The 23,704-nt window shown below is 46.6% G+C and overlaps 1 protein-coding gene across 2 annotated transcripts in view; it reads left to right on the top strand.

The window, feature by feature from the left end:
- The window catches only part of LOC112265129 (RNA-binding protein Nova-1), a 55,041-nt gene that overhangs the window by 15,948 nt on the left and 15,389 nt on the right, over nucleotides 1–23,704 (top strand). For both annotated transcript variants that reach the window (XM_024442191.2, XM_024442190.2), the window contains one exon: nucleotides 17,284–17,450. In XM_024442191.2, the coding sequence (XP_024297959.1) occupies nucleotides 17,284–17,450 (167 nt within the window). The remainder of the gene's footprint in view (nucleotides 1–17,283; nucleotides 17,451–23,704) is intronic.

The following is a 23,704-nucleotide window of genomic DNA, read 5'->3' as shown; positions in this document are numbered from 1 at the left end:
AAAACATAGAACATTCTCCCGTATCCACCACTGCCAACATTATGCCATTGGCATACATGTACAGCTCACAGGAGGCTGGTGGCACCTTAATTGGGGAGGACGGGCTTGTGGTAATGGCTGGAGCGGAATAGGTGGAATGGTATCAAATACATGGTTTGGTGCCATTCCATATGCGCCGTTCCAGCCATTATTATGAGCCGTTCTTTAAAAGCAACCATTCTCATTTTAATAGCAATGTACTCCATCTTCATTTTAATACAATATCATGAACTCCACAGCACTTGGCTGATGCTGAGTCAATGCTACCTAGTTGTATTCAGTGCCTGTGTGCATGTCAGCCTAGTATGTGGAGGGTCTTTGTTGAGCAGCAGTAGTGACAGTGTCGCCAGTAGTAACAGCAGCAGTCGCAGTAGTCCCAGTGAGGGATCACAGGCTGGTGACAGGGTGTCCAGCGTCACCGTGGGGGCAGAGGAGGTCCCCTTAATCCCACTGGCTTTGTTTTGTTTTCCATCATGTGTGACGTCACCGTGAACGCCAACAAACGGCCCACTGGCTGAATAATTCCTCGGTGCCAGTCAGTGCCTGAGCGATCACTGCACGGTCTACCATGCCACCATGGGGCTGTCACGTCACAGGCAGCCAGCACACACAGGAGCACAGGGAGGATTAGAATGACGAGGATTAAACTACTACTTATCAGCCTCATCATCCACATTATCTTCACCAGGTTATTGTTTTGATTTGAATGGTTTTCTGGCATTATCAAGGTGGCCTTGCTTGTCTGTATATGACAGCTATGTTTGTGATGTGGTCAGTTTGGCGAGATAGACTGCTCGACATTCTGTTCGCTTCCAGGTCCACTCCATCACCCAGCTGCCTTGTGTAACTAACCCAGAGGCTTCACTCACCTCTGCCACTGCCTGCATCAGGCCACATCAATCACCCTGCCCAGCCAGGAAAGACATGGCTAATCAATCTAAGAGCCACATCCATAGCAGAGTGCAGGACATTGTAGCTACCTGCAGACGTATATACCCGGATGCATTCCTGTCCTCTTCCCTCCGATCCTTTGCAGCTATCCCATTTTGCATCTCTCACTCACTCACTCACTCACTCACTCACTCACTCACTCACTCACTCACTCACTCACTCACTCACTCACTCACTCACTCACTCACTCACTCACTCACTCACTCACTCACTCTCTCTCTCTCTCTCTCTCTCTCTCTCTCTCTCTCTCTCTCTCACTCTCTCCCTGCTGTCTTCAGTCTCTGAGGTGGTGTACCTTCGCCGGTTCCATGTGCTCCAGCTTTTTAAATCAGATATAATAAAAGAGCTCACTGGGACCGGCCTCCATCAACATATCCCACAGATCAATTGTGCCGGGAGTGGGAGCATCCTTCCCGCCTGCATAGTGAAATATGATTGTCATCAACCCCCTACACTCTCACTATCAAACAACCCCCGATAATCCATTCCCTGCATAACCTCCATTGATCTAACAGGCCTAAGTCTGTGTTTACTTCTGGAAATGAGAACTGTGGCTAAGTGTGCAGGGAAAGGTTAAGGGAAGAGAGGCAGTAATCTTTTTCCACCCGCTGAGTTTTATCACACGGTTACTCATATCCCCCCCAGACTCCCCCTGCAGCACCACAGCCAGTCAGTCTGATAACTCACACCATAGAGTAAAAAAATAGCAATGTTTTCTTAAAAATGCTTGAATAAAAACCAAACGGGTGCATTATCTCCAGCTGAAATTGTATGTCATGAAACATGGTTTAAAAAAGTCCTGCAACAATATTCTCCCCAGTAAAATAATGCAGGGGACAGTGAATCCAGTCATTATCTTACTTTCTTTTAAGAATCTTTGAACAGGTTCCTCTTCTGTGTCTAAATTGGGGAAATCTGACCCAGTGAATCTCACGCCACAGGGCACCTGCCAATCACAACATCATCAGACCTGGCAACCAATCAGAATACACCTCTGTGGTTGCCGGCACAGCAGACAGGCCAGAGCTGTCCTGTGATTGGCTGTAGCCGGGCTGGCTGACAGAGAGGGACGGGGGCTTTTGTTACAGGCTGATTATGTACGAAGGGAGTCGAAAATAGCCCACCTCAATCCTTCCTTTGTGCTGGCATGACAAAGCTCTGCCCCAGCTGTGCTGTCTCCTCTCTGGGACTATACAACAACTGCTACTGCCTGACCTAAAGAGGCCCAGACCTACATAGGACTAATCAATGCTAGAGCCTGTTTGTTAGAGGGGGTTGATGCAGGCATATTAATTTCTATGGCTGAAGGTACAAGTAAAGAGATTATGGCTATGGGTCTTTTGTTTCTGAGAGAGTAGCTGTATGAATGGATGAGGTTTCTGAGAGAGTAGCTGTGTGAAGGGATGAGGTTTCTGAGAGAGTAGCTGTATGAATGGAGGAGGTTTCTGAGAGAGTAGCTGTATGGATGGATGAGGTTTCTGAGAGTATAACTGTGTGAATGGATGAGGTTTCTGAGAGTGTAGCTGTGTGAATGGATGAGGTGACTGTGGAAGGAGATAGTTGTGCCTTAATTAGAGGTGGGAATGTGTATGTGACAGATTGGGGGAACAGAGAGAATGGGAGGGAAAAACAGAATGGGAGAGTGATGAAGGAAAGCAATATCCAGTGGTTTGAATGGTCAATGATGGCCCCAAACTGTCAGCGACAATAGAGAGTGGTGGGCCACTCTTAATGACAATAGAGTCTTTGCCATTGTGACCGCTCAGCCCCTCAAGGGTGGGGGAAGGGGGAAGCGAGTTGGTCTCCCATCTGCCTCAAGAGGTTCATGTCACACTGTGTGGTGTGTGTGTGCAGGCACTGGCCTATAGTTTGATCTGTTTTAGCATGTTATGCATTTGTTTGGTTGCTAGCTTGACCACATGTTTGGGTGTGTTGTATAAGTTTGATAGCTACAGTAATTCTACCAGTGGAGGCTGGTGGGAGGAGGTATAGGAGGATGGCCTCATTGTAATGGCTGGAATGGAATAAATGGAGTGGTATGAAACAGATCAAAACGTATGAAAACCACATTTGACTCCGTTCCATTGACTCCATTCCAGCCATAACAAAGAGCCTGGCCTCCTATAGCTCCTCCCACCAGCCTCCACTGAAATATGCTGTCTAAGGAGATACAAACCCAGGCTTTCTAGCTCATTGTACTATCCTAGCAGTTAATGAAATAATGCAACTCACTCTCCATGTCTTGTCAATGCCATGAGTATGATTTGATATAATCACAATATGTCTTGTTGTTGTGTACCACCCTGCTGAAGCCAGCAGAATATAGTTGATGGCTATCAAACTGCCTGACTCTCTCTTCACGTCTTGTCATCAGCTGCATATTTTCTGCGAGCTCATCACAAAAATGCGTGGTCTTTATTTAGGCTTGCTTGGCTAAGCAACAAGGCCAGCCTCTTCAGACAAAAAGAGGGGTGAAAAAACGTTACTGTGGAACACGCCATGAGTGACAGTGTAGGAGACAACAGACGTTCTGGCTTCAACAACAGAGTCGAGTTAGAGAAAAGAGTTGACGTGTTCTCTCCTGAAACATGTTGTCACAAAGCTCAGCCCCACCCACTGAGACGTCTGAATCACCACCACAATTGACTTGTTTTGTCATCTGAATTGAGCTGCATTGTGGGATGTTAGAGAGCTGAGAGAGAGAGACTTCCTGTGTTCGCATCACCGGAGGTTGGTGGCACCTTCATTCAGGACGACGGGCTCGTGGTAATGGCTGCAGCAGAATCTGTGGAATGGTATCAAATACATCGAACACACGGTTTCAGGTGTTTGATGCCATTCCATTTGCTCCTTTCCGGCCGTTATTATGAGCCGTCCTCCCCTCAGCAGCCTCCACTGGTGCACATGCATGCTTGTGTGTGTATACGTGTGTACGGTGTTCTCGAGGTACAAAGCAGGAGACAACACGCCCCTCGTATTCCACCCTTCCTCCCAAAACAAAGCAGGGTTTTGTGGGACTGCACTGCACGCCCTGTTGCCTTGGTGATCGGAATCAAAGTGACAGCTCCCCAAGCAACGGCGCCCTCTCCCCTCCCTTCCTCCCTCCCCCGTCCTCTCCTCGCCTCAGCAGGTGTAGCAGGAAGAGGAAGATGTCTGTCACTTCGGGCCTTGTGTCTCTGCTAGAGGAGAGGAGAGTGACGTGGGACTGCGGCTGCGCAGCTCATCAGTGGCTCTCCGTGTTCGACTTAGATCGAGGGGCCCACAGATTCAGGGAACCAATGGGTAGCAAACAGCGCTGCAGTCGTTTCTATGCGCCCGCGGAAAGGATGGGAAGCAAAAACACAGCGATGTCAGATTGACCTTTTACTTGTATGGAAGTTCTACCTCGATAAGAGAACTGGATTGTTTCGAAGCCTTTTTGGATTTGATAACATTGTGGTTTTGATCGTTTACGTTGGTTGGGTCTATCGTGGTTGTTATAGGTAATGCATTACTTTCAAGTATTAAGTTATAGAGCAAATATAGTGAGCTTTTAATCATGATTATGGTCGCTGGCTTTATGCTACTGTTCAAGCACAGATATTCAAAGGGAGAACGTGTGAAAAATACAAGATCTTTATATGCAAATCGAGCCATCTGTGCTCCAACTGGATTGCCTGGTTTCTCTGCCGCGCAGACACCCAATAGCAGGGTTGGGGCCCTGAGTACGCTCTCCTGTGATTGCACACTCACCACAATGACACTTAGCATTTATGGTTGCCGTGGAGACGTCCCTCGTTGCTGAACGAGGTTAGAAGCAAAGGTCTAAATCTCCTAATGTCCTTGCCGTGGGTGGAGACTCTGTCTGAGGGAAAGAGAGTGTATGTTGCAACTCTCAACGGAAAGAAATGGAAGGTCTTAAAGGAGCGTGCTGCACTTTTACTGCCTGATGGAGACCTGCTTTGTGTGTAGTTTGCATTCCCTTTAAAATGGAAGGTGAGCGCTGACAAAGAGGTTCATTGAAAAAGAGAGCCGCCCCGGTAGTGGATTTCCCCCATCTTTACAGACTCAGTCTCTTACATGGAGACAAAGCCCCCCTGTGCCCCCTCCCACTCACCCCCGGTAACCCCCATCTCCCTAAAAAAAAAAAAAAAAAAAAAGACCAGGTTCCACAGCTGCCTCTAGCTCCGCCCCCTGTCCCTCCATTATCTCTAATCCCCAGTGAAAAGCTCCCCCCTTCACACCCCAAGTCCGCCCCGCCCCAACCCCCTATATCCTCGCCCCCTCTCTGTGGTTCATTTCCCCAAAGCCATTAGCTGGAACGGCCCCTTCAACACACAATCTGCACTCTCACTTTAATTGCGGCAGATCGGGGCGCGCTAATTAACTGTGACCTGGCAGAGGGGTCTCATTAGGGGGCAACAGGGCGGGGGCGCAGGGCAGGGGAGCAGGGCTGTGGGTGTGTTGGCTGGGGTCAGTACAGTTGGTGTCCAGCCACGTCATGAGACAGCCAGACCCATTGTCACATGGCTGCTGGAACCCTGATAGGGCTTGTGATGAGATCTTGATGGGTTTCATAACCCTTGACCTGAGTCTGATGATGCGTGGCGTCTACATTCTGGGGTCTTGTTCTTCTCTTGCATGACACACTCTAGATGATCATTTGAGACAGTTTTTTATTTATTAACTCACTAACCAAAAATACAGTATATGGTGATTTACGGTGTATTTTTTAATTACAGAGATATATGGAAACAGTAAATCAACCTAATGTTTGCCCAGCATGAATTGGTGAGGCTGTTTATGAAACAAATTATTTTGGGGCAGTTGAAATCATAGCCATCCAACGCCATAGGGTTTTGATGAATGATAATGACATCAGTGTTGAATTGGGATGCTTTACTGTCAGTGAGTTTTTCATGTCACTCCTAGAGCAGCGGCCTCAGCTCCACAGCATTAGTAAAGACGGGTGAAACCTTGGTCCCGTTAGTCACTAAAGACATTGCTAATTGTTGTTTTGCTGATAGCTAATTGCTATTTTTTCACCCTGCTGTTGGAACCACACAAACACCCCCCAAAAAGACTGAAAGAGGACACCCATAAATCAGATGAGAGAGAGAGAAAGAGTAAAAATATCTGTAGAAAGAGGAGGAGAGAGAGGAGGCGAATGGATGGAGTAGGAATGGTGTCCCGTGCATTTTGTTAGTTGAGTCAGACCCTCTCCTCTGCATAATTATAGTCCTGCTGATTATGTCTCTAGTCTAAACACAGAGAGGCCTATGAGAGGCAGCCCAGGCCAGGGTCGCCCATGGGCCGCACGTGCGATCCCAGCCTTCAGCCCCCCTACGCCTCCTCTTCCTGGCAGGTGCGAGAGGAGAAGGCTGCTTTTCAGAGGCTTCTTCTGGAGCCGCGCGCCATACCGCCTTACACCTCTAACCGGTATGCGAGGGGACAGGGGATCGTCAGTCCGCCTGCCAACAGGCAACGAGAGAAAAGGAAGGGAATCGAGGGGGGGCAGCATCTTAACCCTAACAAACCCCCACGCTTCCTGGGAAAAGCCAAATGACTCTCCTTGACCCATACACTCAAACCTTTGGCGTTCTCATGCTGAACCACATTTGAAAGGAAACGTCTGATCCACCGATTCAGCTGTAGAGTCTTTACTAGTGTCGTCTCAGAGACTGGGTCTCCACTTGAGAAATCTTTCGCTGTTTTCTAAAACATGCCGTCCTGTACCAGGAGGTGGTTTAGCTATTTCACAACATATTGACTGACACGTAGCTGTCTACTTGACACTCCAGTGAGTGTTAGATTCTGTTTGTTTAGGAGAGAGAGAGAGCACATTCATATAGGTGAGTTTGCCTTTCATAGTGCTTACACAGTGTAGAACAACACTTGTGATAAATGATGTGCCGACATCGGCAAGCATATGGGTTTCATGTGGTTTTTCCGTGGGATTGCGCGATTCAAATCAAATCGTATTTGTCACATGTGCCAAATACAACAGGTGTAGTAGACCTTACCGTGAAATGCTCACTTACAAGCCCTTAACCAACAATGCATTCCAAATAGCAGCCCATGTAGGGCTGAGTGCAGACTGCAGAGCCTCTGTTATTTGGCTGAGGCCCGTTCACAGGCTCCATTGCCTCATTGCAGTTTGCAGCTGTATAAAATAGGGAACAGATTTTATATGATGTAAAACGGCAAGCATCCCCTGTCTCCATGGAAAAGGTCATTTGTTGAGTAAACGCTGTGGTGCAGATGAATAAGAGTTTAGAAGGAACAACACTACTCACAACACGTGCCCATGGAAACAATGAAAAGAGCTCTGTTTCGAATCTGCGGCTCCCACTGGACTCCATCATCATGGCTGGAGAAGGTGTGGTGGAGAAGGAGAGGTGGAGAAGACGACGTGGAGAAGGGGTGGTGGAGAAGAAGAGGTGTGGGGGGGGTGACCGGCCCAATAAACCCTGCAGCTCGTCAGGGGAGCCACACGACCAGGTGGAGGATAGAGGGAGGAGGGTGGTAACGGAGGGTGAAGCCCTGTGGGTAGGAAGGGAGGCAGCTGACACACGGATAGTAGATGGTCAGAGGGGCAAAGGGTAGGGTGGGGTGGTTGATGCCAGCTGACACAATCTGGCCACCCTCCAGACCAGACCAGACCAGGGGGATGTTTAGACAACTTTGATGGACGCGGGGCGAGCGGGGACAGGTGTGCGGTACCCAACACCGCCAAGGGGAGATGTTCTTAATGGGGATGACACAAAAGAGTTGAGGACAGGGAGCATTTGGGGTGGGAGGGTAGGGTTAGAGGCTTAGAGCCCTAATCGACTGCCTTCAGCTGCCTCCAACCCATCCCCAGAGTGAAGGCTTCACCAGGCCCCCATCTCTTTCCATCGACAGGAGCCACCATGGTCTGGTTGACCCTGGAGCCTGGGCCCACTGCAGAGAAGGTCACAGCCAGCCTTAATGCTCCTTAAAGCCCCAGGCCACTGCTGCCAGTCTAAACTCAGACCTCCATTCCTGTCCTCACACACACACACACACACACACACACACACACACACACACACACACACACACACACACACACACACACACAGGGCGCTAGAGGGATAGCTCGGGTGGGAGTCAAATAGTCAATTCAACATAATAGAATCCAAGTAGAAAAGCAGGCGGGCGCACAATTGGCCCAGCGTCGTCCGGGTTTGGCTGGTGTAGGCCGTCATTGTAAATAAGAATTTGTTCTTAACTGACTTGCCTCGTTAAATAAAGGTTAAATAAAATAAAATATAACTTTTTTTTAAAAACCTAGCTGTGGTGAGAGGTTGAGGAGAGGGGGGGGTGATGTTCAGAGAGGGAGGGCTGGGGGGTGATGTTCAGAGAGGGAGGGCTGGGGGGTGATGTTCAGAGAGGGAGGGATGGGGGTGATGTTCAGAGATGGAGGACTGGGGGTTGATGTTCAGAGAGGGAGGGCTGGGGGTTGATGTTCAGAGAGGGAGGGCTGGGGGGTGATGTTCAGAGAGGGAGGGCTGGGGGGTGATGTTCAGAGAGGGAGGGATGGGGGTGATGTTCAGAGATGGAGGACTGGGGGGGGTTGATGTTCAGAGAGGGAGGGATGGGGGTGATGTTCAGAGATGGAGGGCTGGGGGTTGATGTTCAGTGAGGGAGGGCTGGGGGTTGATGTTCAGTGAGGGAGGGCTGGGGGTTGATGTTCAGAGATGGAGGACTGGGGGTTGATGTTCAGTGAGGGAGGGCTGGGGGTTGATGTTCAGTGAGGGAGGGCTGGGGGTTGATGTTCAGTGAGGGAGGGCTAGAGGTTGATGTTCAGTGAGGGAGGGCTGGGGGTTGATGTTCAGTGAGGGAGGGCTGGGGGTTGATGTTCAGTGAGGGAGGGCTGGGAGGTTGATTTTCAGTGAGAGAGGGCTAGGGGTTGATGTTCAGTGAGGGAGGGCTGGGGGTTGATGTTCAGTGAGGGAGGGCTGGGGGTTGATGTTCAGTGAGAGAGGGCTATGGGGTTGATGTTCAGAGAGGGAGGGCTAGGGGGTTGATGTTCAGAGAGGGAGGGCTGGAGGGGTGATGTTCAGTGAGGGAGGGCAGCCAAGAGCCTCTCTTCTCTCCCCCCTAGCCTCATTCCTTATCTCTCCCTCCCTCCCTGCCTCCCTCCTACCCTCTCGATCTCCTCCATCACCCACTAACCAAGAGTAGCTGCCTCATTATTCATAGTGTGTGCGTGTGTGTGTGTGTTGGTGTGTGTGCGAAGGGGAGTGTGGGTGTATCATAATTAGGCCGTCTGTGCAGTACGGCCCGGCCCAGGGGTTGATGAGACAGGGTTTCAGAGTGCTCCAGCCCCCCCCTCCTCCTCTGATCTCATCTCCTCCCTCCATCTGAGCCCAATGCGGATGGCAATCAGTCACCGTTAGACTGATCTGGGCTGACCAAGAATTCACACGAGGTCCAGTTACCACACAAGCCCTGAGACCACAAATGAGCTGCTGAAATGTATATATGTAACTGTGTTTCTGTGTGTGTTTCAAATGTGCACGGTTTAGCTGGAAGAGAGCATCTATTCTAGGTATATGTGTGTCAGTGTGTGATTATTTTCTTGGTCTGTGTGCCTGGTATGTGTGCATGAAGCAGAGTGAATGTTTGGTGATTATAGCTGTATATATAGGCCTCTGTGAGTATGCTTTTGGACGTGTGAGTTTTCTGTGTGCGTGTGTGTGCGTGCGTGTGTGTGTGCGTTTGTCCTTTGTGTATTGTGGGTCAGATGTTTTAGGATGTTAGTAGTATCAGCCACTTGAAATCATCTCCATAGTAAAAACACGTTGCTCCTCGCTAACGCAGCCTGGTTCACAGCCAAACAAGGCTGGTTTGACACATCTCCTTACTCTGGCTCTGTGGCCATGTTAACATGCAGTTAGACCCGTTTGAAATTTAATTGGAAGAAAGTGTGACAACTGTCCATGGAAATTACAACTTCCAAGAGTCCTTACAGCAACCTGGCAGAATGTGTTTTTCTCTGGGTAACACCCCTCCTTTCCCACCACTGTCTCTCTATCGCTCTCTCTCTCTCCCCTATCTTCTCTCTCGCTCTCTCGCTCTCTTTTTAACTCTCTGTCCTTCTCTCTCTTTCTAAACCCCTCCCCCCTCTCTCCCTCTCCTGTGCACTGTCTACTAGCTGGAAGGTCTCAGAGAGGTGTGAAAGAGGGCCTTAGGGGGGTGAGGGACAGAGTGTGAGAGAAGATGAAGTGCACACCAGCGGAGAGAGCAGACATGGCATCTTTTCAGCTGTTTGCACGGCATGGGCCCCATAACCATGACAACGCCATTCTTGCTGGCTGAAGTCGAACTGAGTAAAAGTGGGGGTGGCTGAGTGGACAGGGGGGGAGAAGGCCCAGGACTCACTCAAAAGAGTGACATCACCTTAGAGGAATTTACTGTTTCTTCCAAGTGCTTTTGTTATTCTTTTGAGATTTTCTTATTCTTCCTCTGGTGTACTCAATCATTGCAAAGCTGAGGAGGAGGATGTGAATTATGTTTGCTGATTTGCTGTTACAGGTACTTATTCCTCTAGAAAGCTGCAGGCCAGTTGTCCACACCAACATTCCGTTTTCATATGGTTTCCTAAATGACCTAAATGCGTTCCTTGGCTGTACTCCGGCCCAACCTGGCCCTCAGACTCAGTGGCTGCAGAGTGTCTCTCTCTCTCTCTCTCTCTCTCTCTCTCTCTCTCTGACCACTCATCTCATCCACATTCAAAAGACATAAAGTGATTTTGGACGGCAATCATTTGCCAAGTTTCCTTGACCCCCACCCCCTCCTCCCTTACTGTTCATGATTGCATAAGCACATGCAACGTCCACATCCAGTGTAGTCGCCTCACATGCAACCTCTCCTTTTTAAATAATAGCACATTACGTCACCCAACAGGCAACAGCTGCCCCGTAATATTTTCGGGGGGCCTGCCGGTTGCCTGGGTGACTAGGAGGAATAGTCATGGGTCTGGACTGAACCAACCCCCTCCTTCTCTCCAGCAAAACACACATAAACACATTGCATCCCTGGAGACCCCAGTCTCCCAGCACCTCTCTCTCCTGCTTTGTGTGTAGGGCTAGACAATGAGCCCCCGACACTCAGGGGACCCATCTGTTTCAAAAGTGCAATCAAGTGAGCCGCGATGGGTGGACAGGAAAATACGAGTCACAGAGGAAGGGTGAAGCCTGTTTTTATATTCTCCCCTGTCTCTCAGTCGTCCTCGTTGACTCTTTCTCACACACTCTTTCTCTCTCTCCCTCTCTCTCTCCATTCCCCTCTCTCTCTCCATTCCCCTCTCTCTCTCTCTTCCTCTCTCTGTCCCTCTCTCTCCCTATTCCCCTCTCTCTCTTCCTCTCTCTCTTCCGCTCTCTCTCTCTCTCTCTCTCTCTCTCTCTCTCTCTCTCTCCTCTCTCTCTCTCTCTCTCTCTCTCTCTCTATTCCCCTCTCTCTCTTCCTCTCTCTCTTCCGCTCTCTCTCTCTCTCTCTCTCTCTCTCTCTCCCTCTCTCTCTTCCCTCTCTCTCTCTCTGATGGTCATCAAGCCAGGAAACATCTGTAACCCCTTCCATGGGTGAGAGTTCATGTTCCAAAACCTAGTCAGAACAGGCAGAGTCTTCTGCTACAGTGTCCCCCTGTCTGCTGAGACAGATAGCTCTGCCTACTTTGTCCCTGGAGCTGGGCCGGGTCATTAAGCCATTTCTATGGGTTCAGTACCCTGTCAATCAATGAATCAATCAATCTCTCTCTGCTAGGCTGGTATCAGCTTGTGGTCAGCACTTTCTAAATGACAGTGAGTTCTTCCCTTGGAGACATGGGTTTTTGATCTATTCAACCTTTGTGGTGTGACTCAGTGTTAACCTGTAATCTAAAAATAGTTTAACACCATAAATTGACCATAAGGTTACTGGAGAGTATGCATTCTGTTTACCCCTGAGAACAACACACTTCGAGTGTCTGAGAGCTTTCTTTTAATCTGGATTTGTTTTTGTTCTGCATTTACACAGGCAGGAGAATTCTGATATTTTTTTACACAGGCGGTAATTCTGATATTTTTTTTACACAGGCAGGGCAATTCTGATTTTTTTTTTTTACACAGGCAGCCTAGAACAAACACAGCATATGTGACATGGCTGAGTGATTCTGCCTCATCACATTTCCTCTATTTTGTGATATTAAACCCATTGAAACAAAATGGATGAAAGTCTCCCCTATAATAGGCCGATAATCCTTCTATTAGATCAAAGGTACACAGTTTACCGGGTTTAACCAGGGCCTATGGAGCTCCCTTTAATGAGCTTACATTAAACCTATCCACCATATCTCAAAGTTTAAGATTGGTATGTATCAGGCTTTTCCCCTCTCTAAGGTTATCCCAGTGTGAATCCAGCCATGATAGAATACTGGATTGTTTTCAAGAAGTCTCAGAATTGGAATAAGGGATTGAACTGGGATGATTTCAGTGAAAGCGGTAGAATTAAATACATCTTCAAGTGCTTCCTGGTGATCCAGAGATGGGCTCTGCCATTGGACGCCCACCAGATTTAGCCAGGAGAAGTGTGTATGTAAGAGCTGTGTAAAAGGACATTTAGGCGGAGGGTTGCCCCCTCTGCTGCTGCTGCATGTGAGGTTTGTCATGCTCTCAGGGGCAGGGGAGCAGGGGAGGCCAGGGCACACATCATCTCTCAGCAGCTCCCCTCTCTGCCCGTTCGTGCAGGGAATGAATGAGTCACACAATTAATGATTCCATAAAAACAACTGCTCTTGAAATGGCCCATTGCTCTCAGCATGGCAGTTGTTGTTGGAGCTGAATTCATTCTCCCAGCCAGGCCATCCATCTACTACATGAAGTGCTTCTCAATGACTTGTGTCAGGCCAAAGGCTCCAAAATGAGGTTCATCTGACCACATTTGAAGAAAATATTTGACCTGTTCCCTATAATGCCCATCAACAGTTCAGTTGTATTCGTATTTTCATTAATTTCAGGTTCAGATGATTGCAGAAGGAAATCCTTCGCCCGTAGAAATTGTAAATAAGAAAGTACTAAATACTTTTAAGCAGTCTTGTGTGCTTTTAATTGGGAGGAAACCAGGGGTTTCCCTGCCATAGTAACTGTAACTATAGCAGTAACCAGGTAGAGGTTAGTCAGACCAACACGAGTAGTAGGGATGGGACTGCCAACTTGAGCATGCTCTGTGAGCACTGTGGGAGATGTCAACATAGCAGAGAAAAGCTTTGTCAAACAGTGACACTTCTCCTGCAGGGTTACCACATGTAACCTCACCCCCTCCCTCCCATGCACACACACACACACACACACACACACACACGCGTGCACACGCACGCACACACATTTCCCCTTTAGCTACATTACAATAGTCATCACTTTCCTAGGCCTTCATTTAACGAGTAGGGTTCAACTGTGCTGCTGAATATCAAACCTTAGGCAGAGAGTATATCTATAGAAATGACCTATACAATTGAAAATACAGGAAAACAGTTGCAAATAAAGGTACAATTTGATAGGATCTGATAGGATGGCCTTTGCTGCAGTATAACCAGTCTGCCCTCCCCTCCCCACCCCTCTTACCCACATCAACATGCCAAGACAATGGACATCTCTGCCCTAATAATCCACTGGCTGATTGGTCGGGCCCAGATTACCCATGGGACACCAGCTGTCAGGAACTCACAGAGGCTCTTTACGCCAAGCGACAGTCTGAGATTCCTCAATTGCTCTGTATTAATAGTGCGCCACAACTGGTACTGCGTAGGGCCAAACTCAATCCCATTGGCCCAAGAAAACAATGGAGGGAAAGGAGGAAGCAGGACGCTGCAACTGGTCGGAGGCGATAAGGACAAATGTCAGTCCAGCCCTAACAGAAGAGAGAGGGAGGGAAACAGGGAGAGGGAGAGGGGGAGAAAAAGAGGGAGAGAGAGGGAGAGGGCTCAGTTTGGGACTGGCCTAGTTTCTGCCACGGTATGAGGGCTTTTAGGCGGGTTGCTTTCCTTTCATGGTCTAAACCCATGTTCTGAGAGAACGGTGATAATATATTTACACAGAGAGAAGTTGTGTTGGTCTTGGATGCATGGCGCCAATGCAACTGATAAAGGCAGTAGAGGAAGATAATTAACCAAGGTCTGTAGCAGGGCTGAAAGAATCTGGACCTAAAAATGAAGTGCTTACTGTATAGTACTGGTAACGCAGAGGTCGACATTGTAAATAAACCCTTTTATTGTCCAATTCCCCTCCTGAGGGACACTCCAATGTCAGACCAGTCAATGACTCGTGTTACTATTGAATTAGTTGCAATATGAAGTCTTTCAGTAGACTCCCTGTCCAACACTAGTCATTATGTCCTGTAGGCCATTCTCTGAACAACAAGACACTCCATAGCCGTGTGGCTGTTGTTTCAGCTGCGTTCATAACTTCATCCTGTCATGGGATCGCAGTACAGTGTAACACTAAACAGATGTGGCCATGTGGACGTTTTAAACATGTCTCACTGCTAATCATGGTTGTAGACATGCAATAGTGAAGCCAAATGGTTGATAATGAATGTAGCAGATGGGTTGCTAGTACAGTGCCTTGCAAAAGTATTCATCCCCCTTGCAAAAATCCCAGTGGCTAGATGTGCCAAGCTTATAGAGACATACCCCAAGAGACTTGCAGCTGTAATTGCTGCAAAAGGTGGCTCTACAAAGTATTGACTTTGGGGGGGTGAATAGTTATGCACGCTCAAGTTTTCCATTTTTTAAATATTAGTTCTTGTTTGTTTCCCAATAAAAAATGTTTAGCATTTTCAAAGTGGTAAGCATGTTGTGTAAATCAAATGATACAACCCCCCCCAAAAAAAAAAAAAAATAGGGGTGAATAGTTTCATCAGCCACTGTGTGTATATATATACAGTGGGAAGAACAAGTATTTGATACACTGCCGATTTTGCAGGTTTTCCTACTTACAAAGCATGTCTGTAATTGTCTGTAATTTTTATCATAGGTACACTTCAACTGTGAGAGACGGAATCTAAAACAAAAATCCAGAAAATCACATTGTATGATTTTTAAGTAATTCATTAGCATTTTATTGCATGACATAAGTATTTGATACATCAGAAAAGCAGAACTTAATATTTGGTACAGAAAACTTTGTTTGCAATTACAGAGATCATACGTTTCCTGTAGTTCTTGACCAGGTTTGCACACACTGCAGCAGGGATTTTGACCCACTCCTCCATACAGACCTTCTCCAGATCCTTCAGGTTTTGGGGCTGTCGCTGGGCAATACAGACTTTCAGCTCCCTCCAAAGATTATCTATTGGGTTTAGGTCTGGAGACTGGCTAGGCCACTACAGGACCTTGAGATGCTTCTTACGGAGCCACTCCTTAGTTGCCCTGGCTGTGTGTTTTGGGTCGTTGTCATGCTGGAAGACCCAGCCATTAACCATCTTCAATGCTCTTACTGAGGGAAGGAGGTTGTTGGCCAAGATCTCGCGATACATGGGCCCATCCATCCTCCCCTCAATACGGTGCAGTTGTCCTGCCCCCTTTGCAGAAAAGCATCCCCAAATAATGATGTTTCCACCTCCATGCGTCACGGTTGGGATGGTGTTCTTGGGGTTGTACTCATCCTTCTTCTTCCTCCAAACACGGCAAGTGGAGTTTAGACCAAAAAGCTCTCTTTTTGTCTCATCAGACCACATGACCTTCTCCCATTCCTCCTCTGGATCATCCAGATCGTCATTGGCTAACTTTAAACGGGCCTGGACATGCGCTGGCTTGAGCAGGGGGACCTTGCGTGCGCTGCAGGATTTTAATCCATGACGGCGTAGTGTGTTACTAATGTTTTTCTTTGAGACTGTGGTCCCAGCTCTCTTCAGGTCATTGACCAGGTCCTGCCGTGTAGTTCTGGGCTGATCCCTCACCTTCCTCATGATCATTGATGCCCCACGAGGTGAGATCTTGCATGGAGCCCCAGACCGATGGTGATTGACCGTCATCTTGAACTTCTTCCATTTTCTAATAATTGCGCCAACAGTTGTTGCTTTCTCACCAAGCTGCTTGCCTATTGTCCTGTAGCCCATCCCAGCCTTGTGCAGGTCTACAATTTTATCCCTGATGTCCTTACACAGCTCTCTGGTCTTGGCCATTGTGGAGAGGTTGGAGTCTGTTTGATTGAATGTGTGGACAGGTGTCTTTTATACAGGTAACTAGTTCAAACAGGTGCAGTTAATACAGGTAATGAGTGGAGAACAGGAGGGCTTCTTAAAGAAAACTAACAGGTCTGTGAGAGCCGGAATTCTTACTGGTTGGTAGGTGATCAAATACTTATGTCATGCAATAAAATGCAAATTAATTACTTAAAAATCATACAATGTGATTTTCTGGATTTTTGTTTTAGATTCCGTCTCTCACAGTTGAAGTGTACCTATGATAAAAAATTACAGACCTCTACATGCTTTGTAAGTAGGAAAACCTGCAAAACCTGCAGTGTATCAAATACTTGTTCTCCCCACTGTATATATATATACTGTAGAAATATAGGACTAGTGCATAGAGCATGACATAGATCCTTAATCTGCTGTATTACTGTAAGCGCACTTTGACCTTGGGTGATGTTAATTACTCAGTAGTATTCATGCTGCCTAACAGGCTTCATTTAGGTATATCATCACTGTGTACATTTCAAATGACCTGACACACCGTAGTATAATAGTCATGGACTTCATTTAAGCATGCCTCTAGTCAATTTAGTATTTTCATCCTAGCCTGGTCCAAGATCTGTTTGTGACATATACACAACTCCTGTATGATACTTTTGGTGAGATAGGAATGACAATAGGAGTTGGCAAAACAGTACAAAACAGATCTGTAACCAGGCTGTATTCATCCTTCTGACCCTGTATGACTTTACTGGTGGAATTTGACCAGGCGTTACTGATATTACTTTCACAGATGGGATTATTATTATTATTACACAATTCCTATGTTGGCCGCCATCTTGGGAAAGACCAGAAGTGAAACTTTTGAAATTTGGGAAAAGAGGGAATCACTTTGACATTAAAGAAATACACATTCTGTTTTTAAATTTTTTATGTTTGATTAGGCCTACACATACTCATAAAATGACATTTTCTGAAGATGTTTGATGGGTAATGAGAGTACATTACCAGTAATAAATATTGCATATGTTCTATATGTATTTGTCAACAACCAAAGCTCCTACCAAAATCTTTAAGTTAGTAAGTCATGTTCTGTATGTGTTTCCGTCTGTTCTCAAGGCACGACAGAGCGGGTGTGTCTGATCCAGGGGACAGTGGAGGCTCTGAATGGAGTCCATAACTTCATCGCTGAGAAGGTGCGGGAGATGCCGCAGAGCACCCAGAAATCAGAACCGGTCAGCGTACTGCAGCCACAGACCACCGTCAACCCTGACCGCATCAAACAGGTGAAGCCCATTACCATGATCCCAACCCCTGCCTTTTTTCTCTCAAGACCCTCTAGTGTTGAGACCGAGACTACATTCTCTCCCTGGACTAAATGAGAGTTCAAGCTGAGAGTGTATAGTGAATGTAAAAGGGAGTTTCCCATGTGTTTTTGTAACCTATTTCATGCCAACTGAGGCAATGAAAGTGTCTGTGTGCGAGTGCACGTGCACGTGCACGTCTGGTTGTAAGTATGTGTTGGGTAGGTAGGTATGAACGTGACTTAGCAAACTGACAATCCTGGACTGAACCATTATGGAGGAGCGTCAGTGCGGTAGCTGAGCCAAAATGTTGACCCCTGAGCTAGTCAGCCCAAAATGGATGATTCTAATCCCAGTCATTAGTTTCTATATAGCCTCACTCCATTGTCTGTGTGTTGGCAGCTACCATCTCACAACAAGGGGTGGAAGTCATTATTATTTGTCTTTCGAAGAAGGCCCAATCTAATAAATCATTGCAGTGTGAGTTTGTGGCCAAGCTCTGATTTTGTGTCTGCACGAGGCTCGATGCAGGGAGGGAGTGTTCCCGGCTTCCATGTTAACAGACAGAAAGAGACATCCTCCGGCTGTGATATAATCCACTCAGACAGGACACGGAGGCTGGGGTGTGGGGTTTCTTGCTCTTCCAGATAGGCACCCTTAAAGCCACACATGTGACATTAACCATGGGTCGCTAGCCTCACTAACCTCAACCTGTCACCGGCTATCACACAGGCCAGGGTCTGGAAGGAAGCTCCCACAGCACCGCAGAGGAAGGTGTGGCTCATAAGTGTCGTCCAGCTAAAACACATAGATGAGGTGTTAGAAGTGGCAAAGGCCATCCTCCAAAAATCCACATCAGGGCTGAGACTTTCAGCTCATTTGTGCTGCGACATTTAATCCAGATGATTTGCTCTTTCCATCACCCTCTCCAGCTTCCACTTCCTTGAAAATCAACCGTAGTGGAACCATCGAATGAAAATTACAAGAAGAATTGTCACTGTATTTTTTTCATATAGAACTCTGTTGTTTGGCCTTTCAGAGTCCACCAGTTCATACCAACACAGAACAGGCTCAATTAGGCAAGCCATTGATTCCCCCTCCCAAATCTCTTTAAATGATTATCACTTCTGGCCACTTGATGATTGCACTCCATTGATCGTTCGGGGAGGACCTGCATTGTTTTCATCTGCAACATTGACCCTGCTCATCTATTTACCGTCCCGTTAATTCAATTACCCTTTAGGACAAAGAGCACATGTTGGGTATTAATAATTCAGAACTTGAGTTCTTTTCTGGTATCTGTGCTGTGTTTTCGGCCATGCTCATCCCTCATGGCGTTGTCCCTTCTGTGCTTACCGAGCAGACTCAGTGACGGGAGGCCATAACCTAAATTCGTGGAACACAACACGGCCTGCTCCCTCTCCTGCCGCGCGGCCAGCCCTTATTATTAACGTGTGTAATTGTAGGAGTTATCAGACGAGTTACACACCTCTCTGCTGGCTAAAGAATAGTCCACTGGGGAAAAAGCTACTGTAGAGTGAACATTTTGCAGTTCTGATATAGTCAGGAATCTATGCATAATATACACTTACACACACATTATACAGGCAGGCATGCATGCACGCACACACACACACTCTCACACACACACATACTGTTTCCTAGGAACACACGCACATACAGTACATATCGAAACTGATGCACGCGGATACACAAACCAGTATTTAAAGGAAAGATTGCACTCATTTTGAATATTGTACGTTTTTGCACAACTCGTCACACCAGCTGTATTTCTGCCTGCTTGAGCGGCAATTAGCTCAAGATGCACATGAAATGACCCCCGGAATTGATAGAACATCACTCAGAGAACATCACTAAAACGAAATAACATTCAAAATGGGCGAATCGTTCCGTTAAGCTTTTGAGTGAACTTGGAGTGACCTTGGATCAATCCAACGATGGATTGATGGTAGGGCTGGAAAATGAACAGCTCCTATGGCATCAGATAAAAGGCAGTTATTTTAGACAGAAATAATTCCCGTGCCTCTCTTTTACTATTAATAATAATGAGTTTGAGAGTGGTGTGTGGAAGGATTCTGTGTTTGAATTACAGACAGTGTAGCCTGTCGATTACTGGACTATTAGTAATGTAAGCTCTTCTCCAAACTCCCAATAGTCTGGTTTCATTTGATGAATGGACTTCCATACTCAACCCAAAGGCCCAACGCATGCGCTTTGAGGGCTTATTTTGGTTGTGTGTGTGGTTATTGTTTCAACGTGGTTGTTGTCACGAACACGGCTGTCGTGGCATGTGTCTCGTTGTTGGTCACCCTAGGGAGCGGAGTGAGTGAGAGATGTAAGATCAGATGTAAAGTCATGTTAAGCAACAGCTGCCAGCCTGGCTCTCTGTGAGGTACAGCCGCTAATATCCACTAGCCAAATGGAGACAGGACAGGCAGGAGCACAGGCAGCTTACAAAAAATAAAAGCTAACGCCTAACTCAATCAAATCACTCAGGACAGACAGACAGGCAAGCACAAAACACATTCACACCCACCGACGCTGAATCTCACTTAACATGGAGCGACATTCAAACTGATACCTAGGCTAATACATGACTAGTTTAGCTGAAATGCTAAATAGCATTGTTGTGCTAGCTAACGTTGATCTGATCTGGCATTTCAAGGCAACAACAGCCCACTATGGCGAGACTGTGATGTCTAAAATAGCATGATGACAGTGAAGTTGTGTCAACTTTGCGCTGTGCCCTGCTGCCTTTGGTCTCAAATGTTTTCAGAATCCTCCCTCCAGTGATTTCCTCTGGCCAACCGCAGTTTCCTGTGACCTTTCACCCCATGCTGGAACACCTGCTTCCTACTTCCTGTTATTGCCCTGTCCACACAGGACGTAGCCCATTAATGCAAAGGAAATCAGGAGTCAGGTTAACTTCGAGGTAGCTGTGAGTGAGTGGAAAAGTGGAAATGTGGGATATGGTATTGGAATTTCTCCCAAAAATGTGTCATGCTCCACCATCGGACACCAAAATGCATTGTAGTTGTGACTAGCACACCATGTGTGTAGAGGGCTATTTGTTGTGATACAGAAATAGTTTCATAGTTGAGTGACTCTGCACAGTATAAACAATCGCTTCCCATACAACATGAGCCCTCCCTCACAGCATGACCCTAGCAACTCCTGAATAATGTAAAATATTCTCTGGTTTCCGTGATGATCATCTGATATAACTGACGTTTTGTGGTCAATTACAAGGAATTGTGCTTCAGTGATTTCGTTTCAAATTGAAATGTGGATTTTATTCTGGTCGTTCACAGAAACAATACTGTTTATATTCTCAACGGTTCCGAGAATCAACATGAAAGCGACCAAGAAGATCCTACCGCAGTAAACGATCGGTCTTTCTTCTCATCTCTTAAAAGAGCCGTAAAACTCAACTCTTAAAATGATCCCTAACCCTGTAGTAACGCAGAGGTTGTTCTCCATTGGAAAGACATAAGAGATTGCTTTAAGTGGCTGCGCCGTTTCAGCCCACCCTTCCCTCCACAACACCACCAAGCCCAGTCTATTTCATTAACCAGCATCCTGAATCTAATAACTGCACTCATTGGAACAGCACACAGCGCCGGCTAATCCATACAGCCGTGCCTAGTGCAAGCAGCGTTGGCCGTTCGTCTCCTAAATTAAAAGCGACATCAGGAAAATTGCTGTAACGCATGAAAAAAATAAAACAGAGCAATGCACCCCCCCCAACCGCCCCATCTCCCTCTCCAGCCTTGTCTCAGGAGGACCGATTGCCGGCAGAAAATATTTTATGCCATTTTTAACCTTCACGTTCATCAGCTGGCTCAGGAAAAGGTCACTTCCTCTGGCAAGTATCGATCCCATTCGTAGGGAAGCCGGTAAGAGAGAGGCACAACAAGATATTTGTTGTCTTGACAAGGATATGCACCCGCTAATGTTGGGTTAAATCTCTTAGGAAGAAAGGACAAATGTGCCACTGTGCATGGATGTGTGTGTGAGCGTGCTTCCATGCGTGTGTGTATCTGGGAGAGAAAGGTCATTTGAAGGAGAGTGTTTCATGTTTTTGAAATACAGGTTTATCCATTTGCTGCTTTACAGTATCTGTGGAGAGGAATCTTAGATCAGGTTTAGATCAGGCTTCTGTGGAAGCAAAGCTAACATATCTGGTGTTAAGGTAGTATTTGTATGTGTGTATGTGATATGTCCAGTATTTTAAATGTGTAGCCAAAACATATACTTAAACACTGGAAATCATCCAATCCTCCATCGTTAACAGAATGGAAAGTTCAAATGTTTTATTTATTAACTAAATGTTGAAAGTGCGTGGGCGACGGAGAGAAACAACATGGTGCAGTTTGAGGCCACGTAGGCGGAGAGTGATGCGGGCGCTGGGGATAGGGGTGTGAGCAGGTGGGTCTGGGCAGGTGTGATGTAATTGATGTTTGCGTGCATCTGTATGCTGTTTGAATGCGTATGGTTTGTATTTTAAATTCTAATTTTTTTTTTTTTAAAGATAAAAACATGTGTAGCCCCAATGTAATGTACGATATCTGTCTGCAAGACTTGGACCGGGAATGGGACCAAGATGGAGGATGGAGGTCAGCAGTTGCCATGGATACTAGAACAATTCATTACTAGTCCCCTTTTATTAAATATGCGTGAGAAAAATTCCTACCCAGCGGCACACCAATGTCCTGAGTTATTGTAATCGACTGTGACAAGGGATGTCTGTAAAAACAATCCGATAAGATTGTGGTCGCCAACATTTCTGAGCATGCCATCCATCGCCTCCTCTGGTTGGATAGTGTTTGACATGGTCTTCCCAGCCTATCTCAAAACACACTGCCATTCCCTAGTGACTTAAAATTCTCTATCAGCCTTGCCGCAGCTCAGGATTCTTCTGTTAATGAATGCCTTGAGAGGGCTAAGTGGACAGTGGTGTTGTATTACTTAAGGCTGAATGGTACTTCCAAGCCTAAAAGCCTGAACACAGCATCAGCCCTGTTTCCATTGGAGTGGGAAGGAGAAGGTCTTCCTCTCGAGTCCTCTCTCACTCTCTCTCTCTCTCTTCACCGCTCCATGTTGTCACAGTGTGTTAAGGTCTGTGAGTGAACACGTCCTGGCAGAGCGGCCCGGCGGCCCGGCTCAGCAGCACACTGAGGCTCCTCGGATGGACGTGGCCCCACCTCAGCCCCACAAGGACAGGCTATTTTGGGCCTCATCAGCACTTGTTCGATGGCAGGCCTCATGAGGTCACTTAATGCATGATCTAGGACTCAGGTTTGGGATCAGAGCCAGCCACGACTCTGAGCAAAGTTGCTGTTATATGTGTGTATGGGCGTGTGTGTGTGTGTGAGCTTGTGTGTGTTTGCAACACACGTGCATATGTTCATGTACTATACATTATGGTATATGTAAATATACTGACCCAAAACATGTAAGATCCTATTTTAGATCACAATCCATATGGAATGCACTGCTTTTTTAATACAGTTAAAATGGAACTGACAGCATTTTAGCAACATGAAATCTTATTAGAATCTGTTCATATTTTTTTTATTTAATCTTTATATAACTAGGCAAGTCAGTTAAGAACAAATTCCTATTTACAATGAAGGCCTACCAGGGAACAGTGGGTTAACTGCCTTGTTCAGGGGCAGTTACTATATACCCCCTGGGAGAATATGACACTTAAAAAAAAAAAAAAAATTCTGACAAGCGAGCACTTAGATGTGGTCATTTTCACAGTTTCGTAAATTCATAGAATGTTTGGGAATGGCGTATAGTAAGGCACTTGTGAAAATTCTATAGCACTATAGAGTGGGAATGCGGCCGTTTGGACAATTAATAGACACTGCACTAAAAATAAACCCTCCAAAAAACATCTGTCTTGTTCAGGACCGGAGTCTACGCAGACCGGTGCGCCATAGCCAATTTGAGCTACAGTAGGCCTGTAATGAAAATAAACCATTTGCCACACGGGTCTGCCATCATTCACTTTGAACTGAACTGTGTGTTTACAGGCAGTAGCCACAGTGTGACTTTAGATCATTAGAACACATTCACCAAATGCCACAAAATAGAATTTAATGGATTTCTGCAAATACCCAAGGGAGTCCTCTTACATTTGCGAACTTCACAGTCCTATTGATCAAACAACGATGAAAGGCTACAGCTATCTCTCCCTCAGTTGCTTA

This window comes from Oncorhynchus tshawytscha, linkage group LG13 (genome assembly GCF_018296145.1).
Source record: "Oncorhynchus tshawytscha isolate Ot180627B linkage group LG13, Otsh_v2.0, whole genome shotgun sequence".
NCBI lineage: Eukaryota > Metazoa > Chordata > Actinopteri > Salmoniformes > Salmonidae > Oncorhynchus > Oncorhynchus tshawytscha.
This window is presented reverse-complemented; position numbering and strand designations above follow the sequence as displayed.